Source organism: Myotis myotis, unplaced genomic scaffold (genome assembly GCF_014108235.1).
Source record: "Myotis myotis isolate mMyoMyo1 unplaced genomic scaffold, mMyoMyo1.p scaffold_m19_p_2, whole genome shotgun sequence".
In the NCBI taxonomy this organism is placed as follows: domain Eukaryota; kingdom Metazoa; phylum Chordata; class Mammalia; order Chiroptera; family Vespertilionidae; genus Myotis; species Myotis myotis.
The window spans coordinates 215227274-215240843 of NW_023416324.1; the positions used below are offsets into that span (position 1 = coordinate 215227274).

General features: G+C 60.8%; 1 protein-coding gene across 3 annotated transcripts in view; it reads left to right on the forward strand.

The window, feature by feature from the left end:
* RCAN1 (regulator of calcineurin 1) overlaps positions 1-13187 on the forward strand; it is a 58780-nt gene extending 45593 nt beyond the window's left edge. The window contains exons 1-4 of one of the 3 annotated variants that reach the window (XM_036347469.1): positions 5193-5870; positions 8160-8333; positions 9516-9675; positions 10068-10877. In XM_036347469.1, coding sequence (XP_036203362.1) covers positions 5229-5870; positions 8160-8333; positions 9516-9675; positions 10068-10093 — 1002 coding nt within the window. In that variant the 5' untranslated portion in view covers positions 5193-5228 and the 3' untranslated portion in view covers positions 10094-10877. Of the gene's footprint in view, positions 1-5192; positions 5871-8159; positions 8334-9515; positions 9676-10067; positions 10878-11727 lie in introns of those variants that run through there. The other 2 variants (XM_036347468.1, XM_036347470.1) reach the window with 2 other exon arrangements.
* The last annotated feature ends 383 nt before the right edge of the window (positions 13188-13570 follow it).

A 13570-nucleotide genomic window follows, 5' to 3' on the forward strand; every position in this document is an offset into this window, starting at 1 on the left:
AGGTGAGGGCAGGGCACTCTCCTCAGACAGGAAATGGTGCGGCTGAGGAGAGAGCCCTGCGTTCAGGTAGCAGCTGAGGTGGGAACAGTAGAGCCACAGGAGAGGAGGCCGCACACAGGAGAGGAGGCCGCACACAGGAGAGGAGGCCGCACACGCCGTGGAACAATGGAGCCATTCCATCACCTCGGCCAAAAGCGTCTCCACCAGGCGTGTCACCTCCCTGCCCACGGGATCTTTTGCGAATTTCTTCATTCTTCGCTCTGCTTTGGTTTGCACAACCAAGTCAAAACTCGCTTTCCCCGTGGTCCCTCGGCAGGTTTCAGGGTGCCGCATTCTTGATGAGATTGTAACTCCCTGGGGTTTCTAGTGGGCGCGCTGAGGTCACCCTCATAGTGTGCCAGGAATGCTGTGATGGCAGGGACGGAATGCAGCAGCCACCTCAGTTTTCCCCCAGAAATAGTAACTTCTTAATGAACGTATGCTCTCACTGCTGGAGCCAGAGCCGGCCAGTGTGGCTGGGAGACTCATTGGAGACTTTTCTGATGAGAGTGGAAGAAATGCAAAGCATCTAAGCTTTCCGCTGGCCGAGGCATTCATTCCTCCTCTCATTCCCTTGTACTGTTTTCAGTGTCACTTCCGAGTGCCGTTCTCAGTGTGCTTGTCAGGAGTCTGATGGGACCCTGCCTAGCCCTGCTCTCTCCACATCACCCGCCTCCACGCGGCCCACGGCGGGGAGGCATCGGTCCGAGCCACAAGGTGTGCAAGCAGGAAGCCAGCTTTTCACTTACCGTCTTCTCGGCAGCCTTAGAGGGAATCCAGTGTCTTAGATTTGAAGTGTGTACTGAGTTCCCCACTGCAATCAGGACACGGTTCCACCCCCGAGAGTTCATGCTGCTCATAGCTCGTGCCTGCTGCTACCCTGGTCCGGGCACTTCCTGACCCGCTTTCTGCTGCTGTCGGTTAGTTTGGGCTTTTTGTTTATTGTTATTATTAAAGTTTTATGTACACAACATTATAATTTGACAACTGTGTTCAGTACAAAGTGCTCACCCCAAAAGCCTAATTACGATCCATCACCCTACAATCGACCCTTCACCCTTTCTCCCACCCCCAAGCCCTTCCCCTCTGGTAACTGCCCATCTGTTCTCTGTGTCTAGGGACCTGGTTTGGTTTGGTTTGTTTTAGATTCTGCATGTGAGTGAAATCACACAATTTTGTCTTTCTCCTTCTGTTTTATTTCATTAACATTATATGCTCGAGGTCCATCCATGTCATCACCACTGGGAAGATTTCATTCCTTTTCTGTGATTGAGTAGAAATCCATTGTGTCTCTGTGCCATCTCGTTATCCATTCATCCATCGGTGAACACTCAGCTGCTTCCATGGCTTTGCTCTGTGAATAGTGCTGCCATGGACATAGGGTCCACGTAGCATTTCAAATGAGTGTTTTTGTCTTTTTTGGACAAATGCTCAGCCGTGGAGCTGCTGGATCATACGGTAGTTCTGTTCTTAACTTCTTCAGGAACCTCCACGCCGTTTTCCCTGGTAGCTGCACCGACTTGCATTCCCACGAAAAGGCTCCCTTTTCTCCACATCCTCCCCAACACCTGTTCTTTCTTGTCTTTTTGATGACGGTCATGTTAACAGGCGTGAGGGGACATCTCATTGTGGCTGTAACGTGCGTCCCCTGATGATTAGTAATTTTGAACATCTGTTCATGCTGTCGCCATCTGAGGGCTTTGGAATGCTCTGCTCATTTTTAATCAGTTGTTCGTTTTTCTGTTGTTGAATTGTATGAGTTTTTTATATATTTTGGACATTAAGCCCTGATCGGATGTACCATTTGCAAATATTATCTCCCGTCCAGTACGTTGCTGATGATGGTTTCCTTTGCTTCACAGAAGCATTTGAGTTTGATATAGTCTTATTTGTTTATTTTGAAAGTCAAAATTTTTAATATGTGCTTTGGGTCGATTTTTATTCTCAGTAGGGAAAATCACTGTTTACATAGTAAATTCTTTTGCATAGGACGCTTAGAAATCCAAGTTCATGTGCAACAGACATGCGGTCAGAGCGCGGGCGTTCCTACAAAACTGTCAGGTCAGTAGATAAAAGGACACAGAAATGAGCTCAAAGCAGTGTTACCTGCGGCACAGGGACAGGTGCCCGCCTCCCTCCCTCCCTCCCTGCTCTCCCGCCTCCCTCCCTGCTCTCCCGCCTCCTCCCTCCTCTCCCGCCTCCCTCCCTGCTCTCCCTCCTCCCTCCCTCCTCTCCCGCCTCCCTCCCTGCTCTCCCGCCTCCCTCCCTCCTCTCCCGCCTCCTCCCTCCTCTCCTTCCTCCCTCCCTCCTCTCCCTCCTCTCCTTCCTCCTCCCTCCTCTCCACCTCCCTCCCTCCTCTCCCGCCTTCCTCCCTCCTCTCCCGCCTCCCTCCCTCCTCTCCCTCCACCCTCCCTCCTTTCCCTCCTTCCTCCCTCCTCTCCTTCCTCCCTCCCTCCTCTCCCGCCTCCCTCCCTCCTCTCCCTCCTCCCTCCCTCCTCTCCTTCCTCCCTCCCTCCTCTCCTTCCTCCCCCTCCTCTCCCTCTCCCGCCTCCTCCCCCCTCTCCTTCCTCCCTCCCTCCCTCCTCTCCCTCCTCCCTCCCTCCTCTCTCCTCCCTCCCTCCCTCCTCTCTCGCCTCCCTCCCTCCTCTCCTTCTTCCCTCCCTCCTCTCCTCCTCCCGCCCTCCTCTCCTCCCCTCCCTCCCTCCTCTCCTTCCTCCCCTCCCGTCCCTCCTCTCCCACCGCCCCTCCCTCCTCTCCCTCCTCCCTCCCTCCTCTCCCTCCTCCCTCCCTCCTCTCTCGCCTCCCTCCCTCCTCTCCTTCTTCCCTCCCTCCTCTCCTTCCTCCCTCCCTCCTCTCCTTCCTCCCTCCCTCCTCTCCGTCCTCTCCCTCCCTCCTCTCCTCCTCCCTCCCTCCCTCCTCTCCCCTCCTCCCTCCCTCCTCTCCCTCCTCCCCTCCCTCCTCCCTCCCTCCCTCCCCTCCTCCTCCCTCCCTCCTCTCTCGCCTACCCCCATCCTCTCCTTCCTCCCTCTCCTCCTCTCCTCCTCCCTCCTCCTCTCCTCCTCCCTCCCGCCCTCTCCTCCTCCCTCCCCCCTTCCGCTCCCACCGTCCCCCCTCCCTCCTCCGTCCTTCCTCCCTCCCTCCTCTTCCTTCCTCCCCCCTCCTCTCCTTCTCTCCCTCCCCTCCCTCCTCTCGCCACCTCCCTCCCTCCTTCCTTCCTCCCTCCTCCCTCCTCTCTCCCCCACCTCCCTCCCTCCTCTCCTTCCTCCTCACCTCCTCCTCTCTTCCTTCCTCCCCTTCCCTCCCTCTCCACCTCCCTCCCTCCTCTCCTTCCTCCCTCCCTCCTCTCCCTCCTCCCTCCCTCCTCTCTCGCCTCCCTCCCTCCTCTCCTTCCTCCTCCCTCCTCTCCTTCCTCCCTCCCTCCTCTCCCACCTCCCTCCCTCCTCTCCTTCCTCCCTCCCTCCTCTCCCGCCTCCCTCTGGCTGACCACCATTTGAGCCCCTGTCCTTGATGTGAAAGTGGAGCCTCAGGTTCCACTGAAGTTGGTTCCATCCGAAGGCAGGTGCAGAGAACCACGTGTTTGTTAAGCTGTCGGGCAGCCCAGTGAGGATCGGTCCTTTATCCGTGTTTCTAGGAGAAAGACAGTGAGTGAGCCAGTCTCCAGATCCCTCCGTGCTCTCCTCCCTCCCGCGTAGGGACCGGCACTGCATCCGGGCGAGCACACTTGCCTGGGGTGGACAGAGAGGCCCGGTGTGGCCGCAGCTGCTCTGGAGCGCGAGCCTGGTGTTTATAGAGAAGACGGTGGAGCTGCCTCTTCTCCCTCCTCCCATCGCCTCCCCTGTTTGCCAAGGGGCCCAGGAGGCAAGGGCTCTCAGAGAAGGTCCAGCCCCGAGGAGCGAGGAGCGTGTACAGCTCTGCATCCTTCTCCTCCTCCCTCCCCCTGCACCCCCCCAGCACCTCCCACACCCACACCCAGCACCACCTGAGTGCGTGTGCCTCCGGGACACGCCGCCACTCAGGCCCCAAGCGCGCTCCCTTCCCAGCGCCGGTCCCCTGGGTCCCCTGGGTGTTGGATGCGTGCTGTGCTGTCCTCGGTGTGGCCCCCTTTTCTGGAATGCCTGCATGCGGACCCTTTGGGTTGAGAGCTCTGGCTATTTGGCAAAGTGAGCGCCATGCCTGGGTCCTTCCATAACCGCACCGGCATGAGCGCTGGGCACTGAACCCAGCGGCGCTCGTCCATCCGTCCATCCGTGGGGCAGCCTTCCTGGCTGGAGGAGCTCGCGTTCCTGGTCGTTTCCGCTGCAGATGTTCTTTTCTGATTGGCTGACTGTGGGTTCTTAGAAGTTAATCTAAACGTGAGTGGTGGGTCCGGTGTGTCTCTAGCACAGAGGGTGCTAATGAAGCTGGGAGGGTGGAGAGGACAGGGCCCGCAGGCAGAGGGACCTCAACTCCCAGATGCTCTGCAGACCTGACCTCTGACCTGAAAGGGCCAGCTGAGCTAGCCTTCCGGCCTGGGGTCCTTTCCTCCCACTCTTTCTCCCTTCCCTAGGAAAACACCCAAAAACTTTTAATCACATGATCTCACTCATATGTGGAACCTAATAAACAAAATAGATCCAGAGACACAGAAGCAAGGAGCAGACTGCGGAGTCTCAGGGAAGGGGGAGGAGGGGTGGGTGGGCAGAGATCAGCCAAAACACTGCACGTGTGCGGACCCAGGGACAGACAGTGGGGGGAAGGCAGGTTAGAAGAGGTCAATGGGGGGGGGGATGTAAATACTCTCAACAATAAAGATTATAAATTAATTAATTAAATAACAACTTTCCGTCTCTGAGTCTCAAAGCCCAACATCCCCTTAATGTTCCTTTCCTCACATCAGACACCGGTTCCGTGAAATGTGTTTGCAGCTTCCTCTGACTTCAGTAGCTGTTAGAAATGATCAGTGTTGCGGGTTCCTCCTCCTCAAATCACAACGATCGAGTTTTCCAGTGGAAACCCTGCATTGCACAATCCCCGCTGTGGGATCCAAGTGGGAATCGGGACATTGGCCGAGAAAGTTCAACTGCTGGGGGGTGGGGTGGGGGAGGGCGGGGGAGGAGCTGTATTTCAAAACGAACTCCACTTCTTTCTTAAAAACAGTTCACTGACCAAGACAGATTTCCAGTGTTTCTCACCCCCACCATCCTCAGGAAATGCTGGCCCCAGCAGCCGGCCAGGCTGGCTCCCAGGCTCCCCAAAGCCGGACGCTCCGGACGAAGGCTAATTGCTGTTTACTGCAGGCCTTCCTCCTTTTCTCTGTAACATTTTCCATCTCAGGGGGCGTCCATTCAGCAGGAGCGTGTCCGAGCGTGAATGGAATTACTACCAGTGGAAAGTATGCTGCCAGGAGCGGTGAGAGAGCAGCTGCAGGCACAGGCGCAGATTTTCCATCCTCCTCTCCCCAGCGCAGGGCAGGGCCGGTGACTAAGGCGCTGACGTCACCTCTTTCCAGGAGAGGCTCACACTGTCCCTGTCGGCTCAGCCTGCGGCTCCTCGGGGCTCAGGAATCTGCTGCCCAAACCGGATGCGCCCGGAGCCCAGCTTTTTCCCGGGGGCTGGACCGCTGGCTTTATAAGCGCGGGCTCCACGGAGAAGCCCAGCCTCTCAGAGGAACCTCGCTCTCGCTCTCGCTCTCGCTCTCGCTCTCGCTCTCGCTCTCGCTCTCCGGTGCGACCCTGCGTCTCTCGCCCTCCCCGGGAGGAAGCAAGATGCATTTCAGAAACTTTAACTACAGTTTTAGCTCCTTGGTTGCCTGTGTGGCAAACGGTGACATCTTCAGCGACAGTGACGCGAGGGTAAGGCTTCTGGTGCAAAGCGAGTTTTGAGTTTTCAAAGCTTGACGCTGGCTGGGACTATTCCTTCTTTTCTACTTCCCGTCCCTGCGCTGTGAACTGAACGTGCGGGGTGGGGATGTTGCTCTCCGGTGGCTTTGGGGGTTTTGAAGTAAATCCAGAATTTGTTGAGCCTTAAAAAGCAAGTGTTCGCCCACGGGCTGGGCTGGGGAGGGACTTCCAGAGCTCGGTGAAGCCGGAGCCCTGCCAGCGCGGGAGGCGGCGTGGGCACCGCTGGCTCTCCTTCTGGGCAGACTGTTCGGAGGGAGGGCGGAGTGCAGAGCACGCTTCGCTGTGGCCCCTGGAGTTCAGGAGAATGATTTTATCTTGGGAAGTGAGGCTGCGGAGGTGGCTGCGTGTCTGCAGCCACACAAGCAGTAAAGCTGGGAAATAACCCCCGTGCCTCCGGGAGCAGCTCCAGGGCTGGCGGTGAGCACCGTCGGTCAGGTCCGTGGCCGTAACCTCCCCGGAGGAGATGTGCGGTTTCCGGCAGCACCTGCCGCCCGCCAGCTCCGCTGTGTGCGCGGAGGAATGCTCTGTTGCAGCACGTGCTGCTGTTCGCCGTGTGAGTCAGACCTGCTTTCCCGCGGCACAGGGGCCATCGACAGCGATGGCCGGACGTGCGCTGAGGGACAGGGCACTTACAGGAGGGGCCGGGGGCGGCAGGCCTTCACAGATGGCGCGCGCTCTGGTCCTGAGCCCTGGCTTGTCTTCTAAAAATACTCGCCCAAGTCACCTCTGCCCAATTATGAATCATAACTTCAGACCTGCAGTCCGTCACCGTGCCTGTTACTGAGGCCGTGCGGAACTCCCAGCGCCGTCAGGACCCCCGCGGGAGGTGCCCGGCGGGGAGGTGGAGAGGCCCTGGCCGCAGTGAGGTCGCGTGGGCTGCACCCCGTGCTCCGTGCTGGTCTCTCTCAGTCCTCGCCTCTGCAGTCGCCCGGGGGAGAGTACAGAGGTGTCCATCACCGAGAGGAAAGCCAGGCAATTCCAAGAGCGGAAGTGTGTGAGTTCCCACTCCCGCCTCACAGCCGCTGGTGGAGTCTCCCGGTGGCTGGCATGGGGACCTGCCCCAGCCCTGCCATGTGGATCGGGCACTTGCCCGGGGCCATCCCTGCCCTGTGCCCAGCCCCGAATGTTCTAGAACAGGGGTCCTCAAACAAAGCCAGTTCACTGTCCCTCAGACCGTTGGAGGGCCCAACTATAGTTTAAAAAAAAAAAACTATGAACAAATTCCTATGCACACTGCACATACCTTATTTTGAAGTAAAAAAACAAAACAGGAACAAATACAATATCTGTATTTGCATGTGGCCCGCAGGCCGTAGTTTGAGGACCCCTGGTCTAGAAGATGCTTTTCTCTCGCATTAGGCATCCCCTCTGCCCTCTGCAGAAGCAGGAGCCTCCCAGAGGTCTCAGGTCCCTGTGGGCCAGCTCTGTCCTGCATCTCCCGTGCAGAAAGCAACTGTTCAGCCCAAACACTGCAAGTTCTTCCAGGCCTGACTGTCCACCCGCTCCCTCTCTGGCTGGAATCCTGAGGGGCTGCAGTGGCTGCCCCACGCTCCCCCCGAAGGACACCCCCAGTGCCCCCTCCAGCGGGAGAGGGGGTGGTCTTCTCAGCCTCTCCAGGAGGCCGCTGGCTCTTTGCTGTGCCGTCACCTTCGCTGGCCCCGCCACTGGAGACGCGCACGGATGGGCGGAAGCCCGCGTGCGGAGGTGGGTCGCTGCAGGACCTTGGCTTTTAGGGCAATTGTTTTAGTTCAGAAGCAGCAGGCTGAGTGAGAAAACAATGGGGGAAATTTTTAACCCCCTTCCTTTACATTAAAAAGCTCAAGACTTATTACCTGGTTTTCCAGGTCAACAAACACGGCTTTCTCAAGTGAGCCGCCTGCGTCTCGGCCCGAAGAGGCTCGGTGGGCACAGCCCGGTCCTGCGCTGGTGGCAGGGACGGGGTCCCAGGCGGGGCGGTCGCTGGCTCGGGCCCTGTCAGGCCTGGCAGGGGACGGAGCACACCTCACTCTCCGTTACAAACAGCGTTCCTGTGACGCTGAGAAGTGTTGATTGGTAATTGTCCCGCCGATTGAGTGAGCTTTGTCCGTCCTGGATTCGTCCTTCCTTCTGACGCCATCTCTCTTCTCCCGGGGGTTGAGCGAGGTTCCGGGGTAAGAATCCGCTTCCTCCTACAGAAACATCACGGAGCGGCTGTCCAGGGCCCGGTGAAGGCATTTAACTCCTTTTATCTTTGCTTCCCAGGCCAAGTTCGAATCCCTCTTTAGGACCTACGACAAGGACATCACCTTCCAGTACTTCAAGAGCTTCAAGCGCGTCCGGATCAACTTCAGCAGCCACCTGTCTGCCGCCGACGCCCGGCTGCGCCTGCACAAGACCCAGTTCCTCGGGAAGGAGATGAAGCTGTATTTTGCGCAGGTGCGTGGGGCTCATCGGCGCGCGTGCTTCTCCGTCCCCGTCCTCGTCCCCCCCAAGAAAGTAGCCTGGACAGTGATAACGCCCTGCATCGATTTAAACCCGAGACTCCGTCCTGAGAAAGGCGAACCCATCCTCCAGGTTTCCAGGCCTCCCCTCTCCAGAAAGCGCAGGTTCTGTGACAGTGACTTCACAGGTGGCCTTGGGTGGAGTGTTGATGGGCAGGTGGCAGCCTGCCCTGGGTGGGCGTGGCCCCGGCCCCCAAGACTTGGGCAGTAGGTTTCTGAGAATTTGATGGGGGTGCCGCCCCCCCAGGGGCCCGTGCCCGTGTTCTCGGCAGCAGCCAGCACTGTGGGCCGCGTTTGCTTTGCCTCCTGCTCACCACCCTTCCAGTGCCCGGGCCTCCATGGGAGGTGACCACCTTCAAGGCAGCCCACAAAGTTCCATTTGATGGCTTCTGGGGTGCCACTCCCGGTTAAAGTGAGCCCCGCGGGGAGCGGGGAGCGGGGTGCGGGGTGCGGGGTGCGGGGTGCGGGGTGCGGGGTGCGGGCTGTGTTCCCCAGGCAGGGAGCAGCCCCTCTAGGGAAGCTGCTGAGTAGAAAAGGCCAACTCCCTGGACTTTAGAGCGGGCGCCTGCCCCGCCCCGCCCCCTAGTGGTGAGTGGGCGCAGGTTTTCTGAGGGTGCCTGGCTGTGAGCTGCTCCTGGCTGCCCTGGTGGGTTTCCTATAAATAACAGCTTAGTCCCTCCACCACGTGTTCTGATGGTTCAAGTAAATGCCTGTGCAGATTGTGGGGGGAGGGACCGCCCAGTGGTGAGATTTGCTGCTCAGCCCCCTAAGCGCTGCTAGAACTTCTAAGCTCCAATAGGATCAGAGGTGCTTTGATGGTGGGAGCTGGTCCCCGGCCCTGCCTGGTCCTGAAGAATGACGCACCTGCGGTGTGAGGAGCCGGGAGGAGCGCGTCCAGGCTCATTCTGACTGGACCATTTATACACAGACTGTCTCTGTCCATTCTCCCTCTGCCTCTGAGCCTGAGCACTGCGAGCCCCAGTCCTGGCAGGCTCCCCTGAACCCGAGCCCAGACACCCTTTGGGCCTCTTTCCACGTGGCCGACCTGGCCCTGTCCTCGCACCTGCATTGGGAGCAGCTTTGCGGCTGCTGCATCGCCCCCCCCTTTCTCTCCTAGACGCTGCACATCGGGAGCTCCCACCTGGCACCCCCAAACCCGGACAAGCAGTTTCTGATCTCTCCTCCCGCCTCACCACCTGTCGGCTGGAAGCAAGTGGAAGACGCCACCCCCGTCATAAATTACGATCTCTTATACGCCATCTCCAAGCTCGGGCCAGGTGAGCGGGGCCCCCAGGCCAGGTGAACGGGGTCCCAGGGCCAGGTGAACAGGGTCCCAGGACCGGTGAGCGGGGTCCCAGATGGGGGGGTAAGTGAGTGGGCCCCGGGGAGGGGGGCAGTGGCGAGGAGAGACAGTGCGGAGGGCCCAGACGCAGGTGCTCGGGGTCGGAAGGTGTGGCCTCCCCACTGTCCTTCCCACCCCGTGTGACTGGTGCCAGCGAGAATCACCCGTCCGCACCTTCAGCTTCAGTGGAACTCGTGGGGCGGGCGTGCTGCCTCTGGCCTCGCTCCTTAGGGAGGAGCACACAGGGAGGGAGGTGGTTGTGGGGACCGAACGCCAGGGCCCCTCCTGGCCAGCATCCCGTGACCCCGTCCTCACCCACTGACACAGGCTGTGTGGGCTCCGCGTGGAGATGAGCGTGGACTGTGGGAAGGAAACCAGACCCCCTTGGAGATGCTGCCTGTGGGAGGGTCCTCTGTCACTGCCTGACTCTCAGCTCCCTGCCCAGTGTCGGGGTGCAGAGCCACTGGTCACAGGAAGGAAGGGCCGAGCCCCCCGCACCCCTCCTGCCCCAGGGGCTGCTCCCTGCGGAGCTGGCCAGAGATAGAAGGCTCCAGCCCCCGAGGGGACAAGGTGTGAGCCTCGGGGGCACCGGCTCCCTGGCCTCGGCTCCTTTGTGAGACGGGCTCTGACCCCCGTGGGGCCTGGGAGCTCCCACGGCGCCTGGCCCCGGCCACGCTCAGCTCATGGTTTCCCGAAACAGCAAACTGTTGGGGGCGCCTGGCCGTGCGGTAGAGGGTCTGGGGAGGAGGCGGGTGTGGGGTCTCGGGGTGAAGAGGGGTGGCCCCGCCTGGCCCCTGCAGCAGAGGAGTAAGTGCTGAGCCGTGGCCCCTCGTTTCTCCTTGAGCCGCAATCAGATGTCCTCGGCCGAGGGTTTCAGTTTCTCGGCCGTCAGCAGTTTCATATGGAAAAGGTTACATTTCTGAAATGTCCTGTGCGGTGGAGGGCAGGGATCGGTTACCGACTGCCCGTGGCGCGTGAAGGTCGAGGCGGGCGGCCGGCTGGTGGCATGTGCTCCCACAGCTCCTGCCAAGGCGATCAGGCTGAGGGCTGGAGTCCCCGGGCAGAGCAGGGGGACAGGGTCTCCCCGGGCAGAGCAGGGGGGACGGGGTCTCCCCGGGCAGAGCAGGGGGATGGGGTCTCCCAGGAGCAGAGCAGGGGGACGGGGTCTCCCCGGGGCAGAGCAGGGGGACGGGGTCTCCCCGGGCAGAGCAGGGGAACGGGGTCTCCCCGGGCAGAGCAGGGGGATGGGGTCTCCCAGGAGCAGAGCAGAGGGACGGGGTCTCCCAGGAGCAGAGCAGGGGGATGGGGTCTCCCAGGAGCAGAGCAGGGGGGCCGGGCCCCTGCAGGGGGGCCGGAGTACACGCCCCTCCACCTCGGGCCAGGCTGCTGGAGAGGACGCTGCTGAGGGAGACGCCTCTGCCAGCACCTCCCCGCGGGGGTTCAGGGAGAAGCTGTGGTAGAAACAGACTCCCTAAAACCAGCGTGCCCTGGGCTTCCTAACGGAGCCTGGTGACTTGTCATAGTCTGGCTGTGCTTTGCAGCCCACAAGATGGCAGAGGTTTTGCACACGTAGTCCCACCCCCGCACCCTCTGGGTGGCACCTGATGGGTAGGCTGGAGGGTGTGTTAGGAGCACTGTGGCCAAGGTTGCCCGTGACCGTCGGACCCTCCGGGCAGCTCTCCCCCAGCCGAGGCCCTGGCGCCTTTCAGACAGTTACAGCCTCCCGGGCTCACTGCGACTGAGCAAAGGCATCTGCCCGCCTGTGGTGGGTGAAGGCGCCTTCCGCGTGGACAGGAGGCCCCGCGGGGAGGCAGCGGCCCTGCCCACGGCTCCTCCTGTCTGGAAGGCGCCACCAAAGCCAGGCCTGTCCGGGGCGTGTCCCCATCCCCTCGGCCTGCGCAGGAGCGAGGCCGCGCCGCCCGGACACTTGTCCCTGCGCTCGCCCTTCCGCTCTCGCCCGAGTGACCCCGCGCCGCTCTCTCTCCAGGGGAAAAGTACGAGCTGCACGCGGCGACCGCCACCACGCCCAGCGTCGTGGTGCACGTGTGCGAGAGCGAGCAGGAGGACGAGGAGGAGGAGATGGAAAGGACGAAGAGGCCCAAACCCAAGATCATCCAGACCAGGCGGCCGGAGTACACGCCCCTCCACCTCAGCTGAGCGGCGCGTGCGGTCCCGGTCACACCGGAGGAATCTTACTGTGAGGCGGCCTCGGCCTGGGAGGGCTGCTGGGCCGCAGTGCGGACAGTCCCGCTCTCGTTGTCAGCGGAGGACCGGGCTTGGTCTCCTGGCCCCGACCGCATCGCTGTGCGTGGCCCCGGATGTCCGCCAGTCACGCAGCTGGGTCATCGCACACGGACCTCAGGGGGCGTCTCACGCAAACCCGGCAGCAGTCCATTTTGTCCCTTTCCCAGTGGTTCTGGTTCTGCCAAGGGCAGGCTGATCCCCAGCAGCCCTCGGGGTAGACCCTCCGGGGTGAGTGCCCGCGACCACGAAGCATCTGAGGCGGGAGCTGGGGGACCGCAGTGCCGTGTGGACGCGTGGCGCCCCCTCCTCCCTCCCGCCCAACGGTCCTGCATGTCTGTTACCGGCCCCGGAACTAACTGTCCGTGCCGCTCCCCCTCGTTCTGCATGTCGGGAGATCAGCGTGGGAACTGCCACCTTTTCGGCTCGCGGCTCCTACTGGATCCGTGGCTCGGCGTCCTGCCGGTGCAGCCTGTCGCCGTGCTCACTGACAGTCCATCTGAGGGTCAAGGTGGGGTCCCTTCCCGCGTCAGAGAACAGCAGGCTCCCCGCCGGCCTCCGGTGGGTGAGGCGTCTCGGCGCAGGCGACTGGGGTTGGCGTCGGTCTGTCTGTCTCTTTCACACAGTGTTTATGATTCCTGGGAATGGCTGGGTAAGGTAGCTGGGTTTTGCCCCATGGAACATTGAGGTGAACTTGTAAATAAAGCCGGTGGCATCTGTTCACACCTGCCGTGCACCTGGTGGAGACACGTGGCAGAGGGAGCCCAGCTGGTGGCGGTGGCCCCCCGGGGCGTGTGCGGTAGGACTCGGAGGTGTGGCTGGGCAGTGGGCGCCGGACGTGAGCGGGACACAGTGCCTTCCCCCTCGTTCACGCGGTTCACTCTGACGCTCCTCGTAGTTGTACGTCTGGTAAGCAGGTGTTCTGTTCTGGCCTTAAAGCACCATGACGACGTCTGTCATTTTAAACTCCTCCCGCTGCCGAGGAACAGCGCGGCTCTGGGGCTGGGGCTGGTTCTCTTTAAGGAAGCGAGCACGTTTGGTGGTTCATGTAAGAAACTGACTGAATGTTCTCAAAACCCTGTTTACAGTGCTCGGCGGGGGCTGGGCTCGGGGTTCCCGGCGGAGAGCGTACCTGGCGGCCAGCCTCCGAGTGTCTGATTGACTGCTTTCTACAATAAACCGCACCGCGTGCTCTCATGGAAGTGACCTGCCTGTCCTGTTCTTTCTGACGGTCCGTCTGTGGACCCTCTGAGTCCATCCAGTCTCGGGAGGACCGTCCCTCGTCAGGCCGAGTTTAGAAACTGCTGCCTCGTGGCTGTGGCTCACGGGGTCCGCCACCCTGACACGCCACTAGTGATGGGGACAGCGGAGGGCATGCGGAGGGAGCAGACGCCACCGGGAGGGGACCCTGTCCCGGCACCTCTGCCAAACGGCAGCGCTGTGACCGTCACTCGAAAAGTGGGCTTTTCTGTTAGAAAAAGACGCCCATGGGAGATGGGAAGTCACAGAGGCCGCTTCTGTCCGAGAGTCTGTCCGCACGGCAGGCAGCCTCGGCCGGGACTCTCCTTACAGATGGGGGGGGGGGGGGG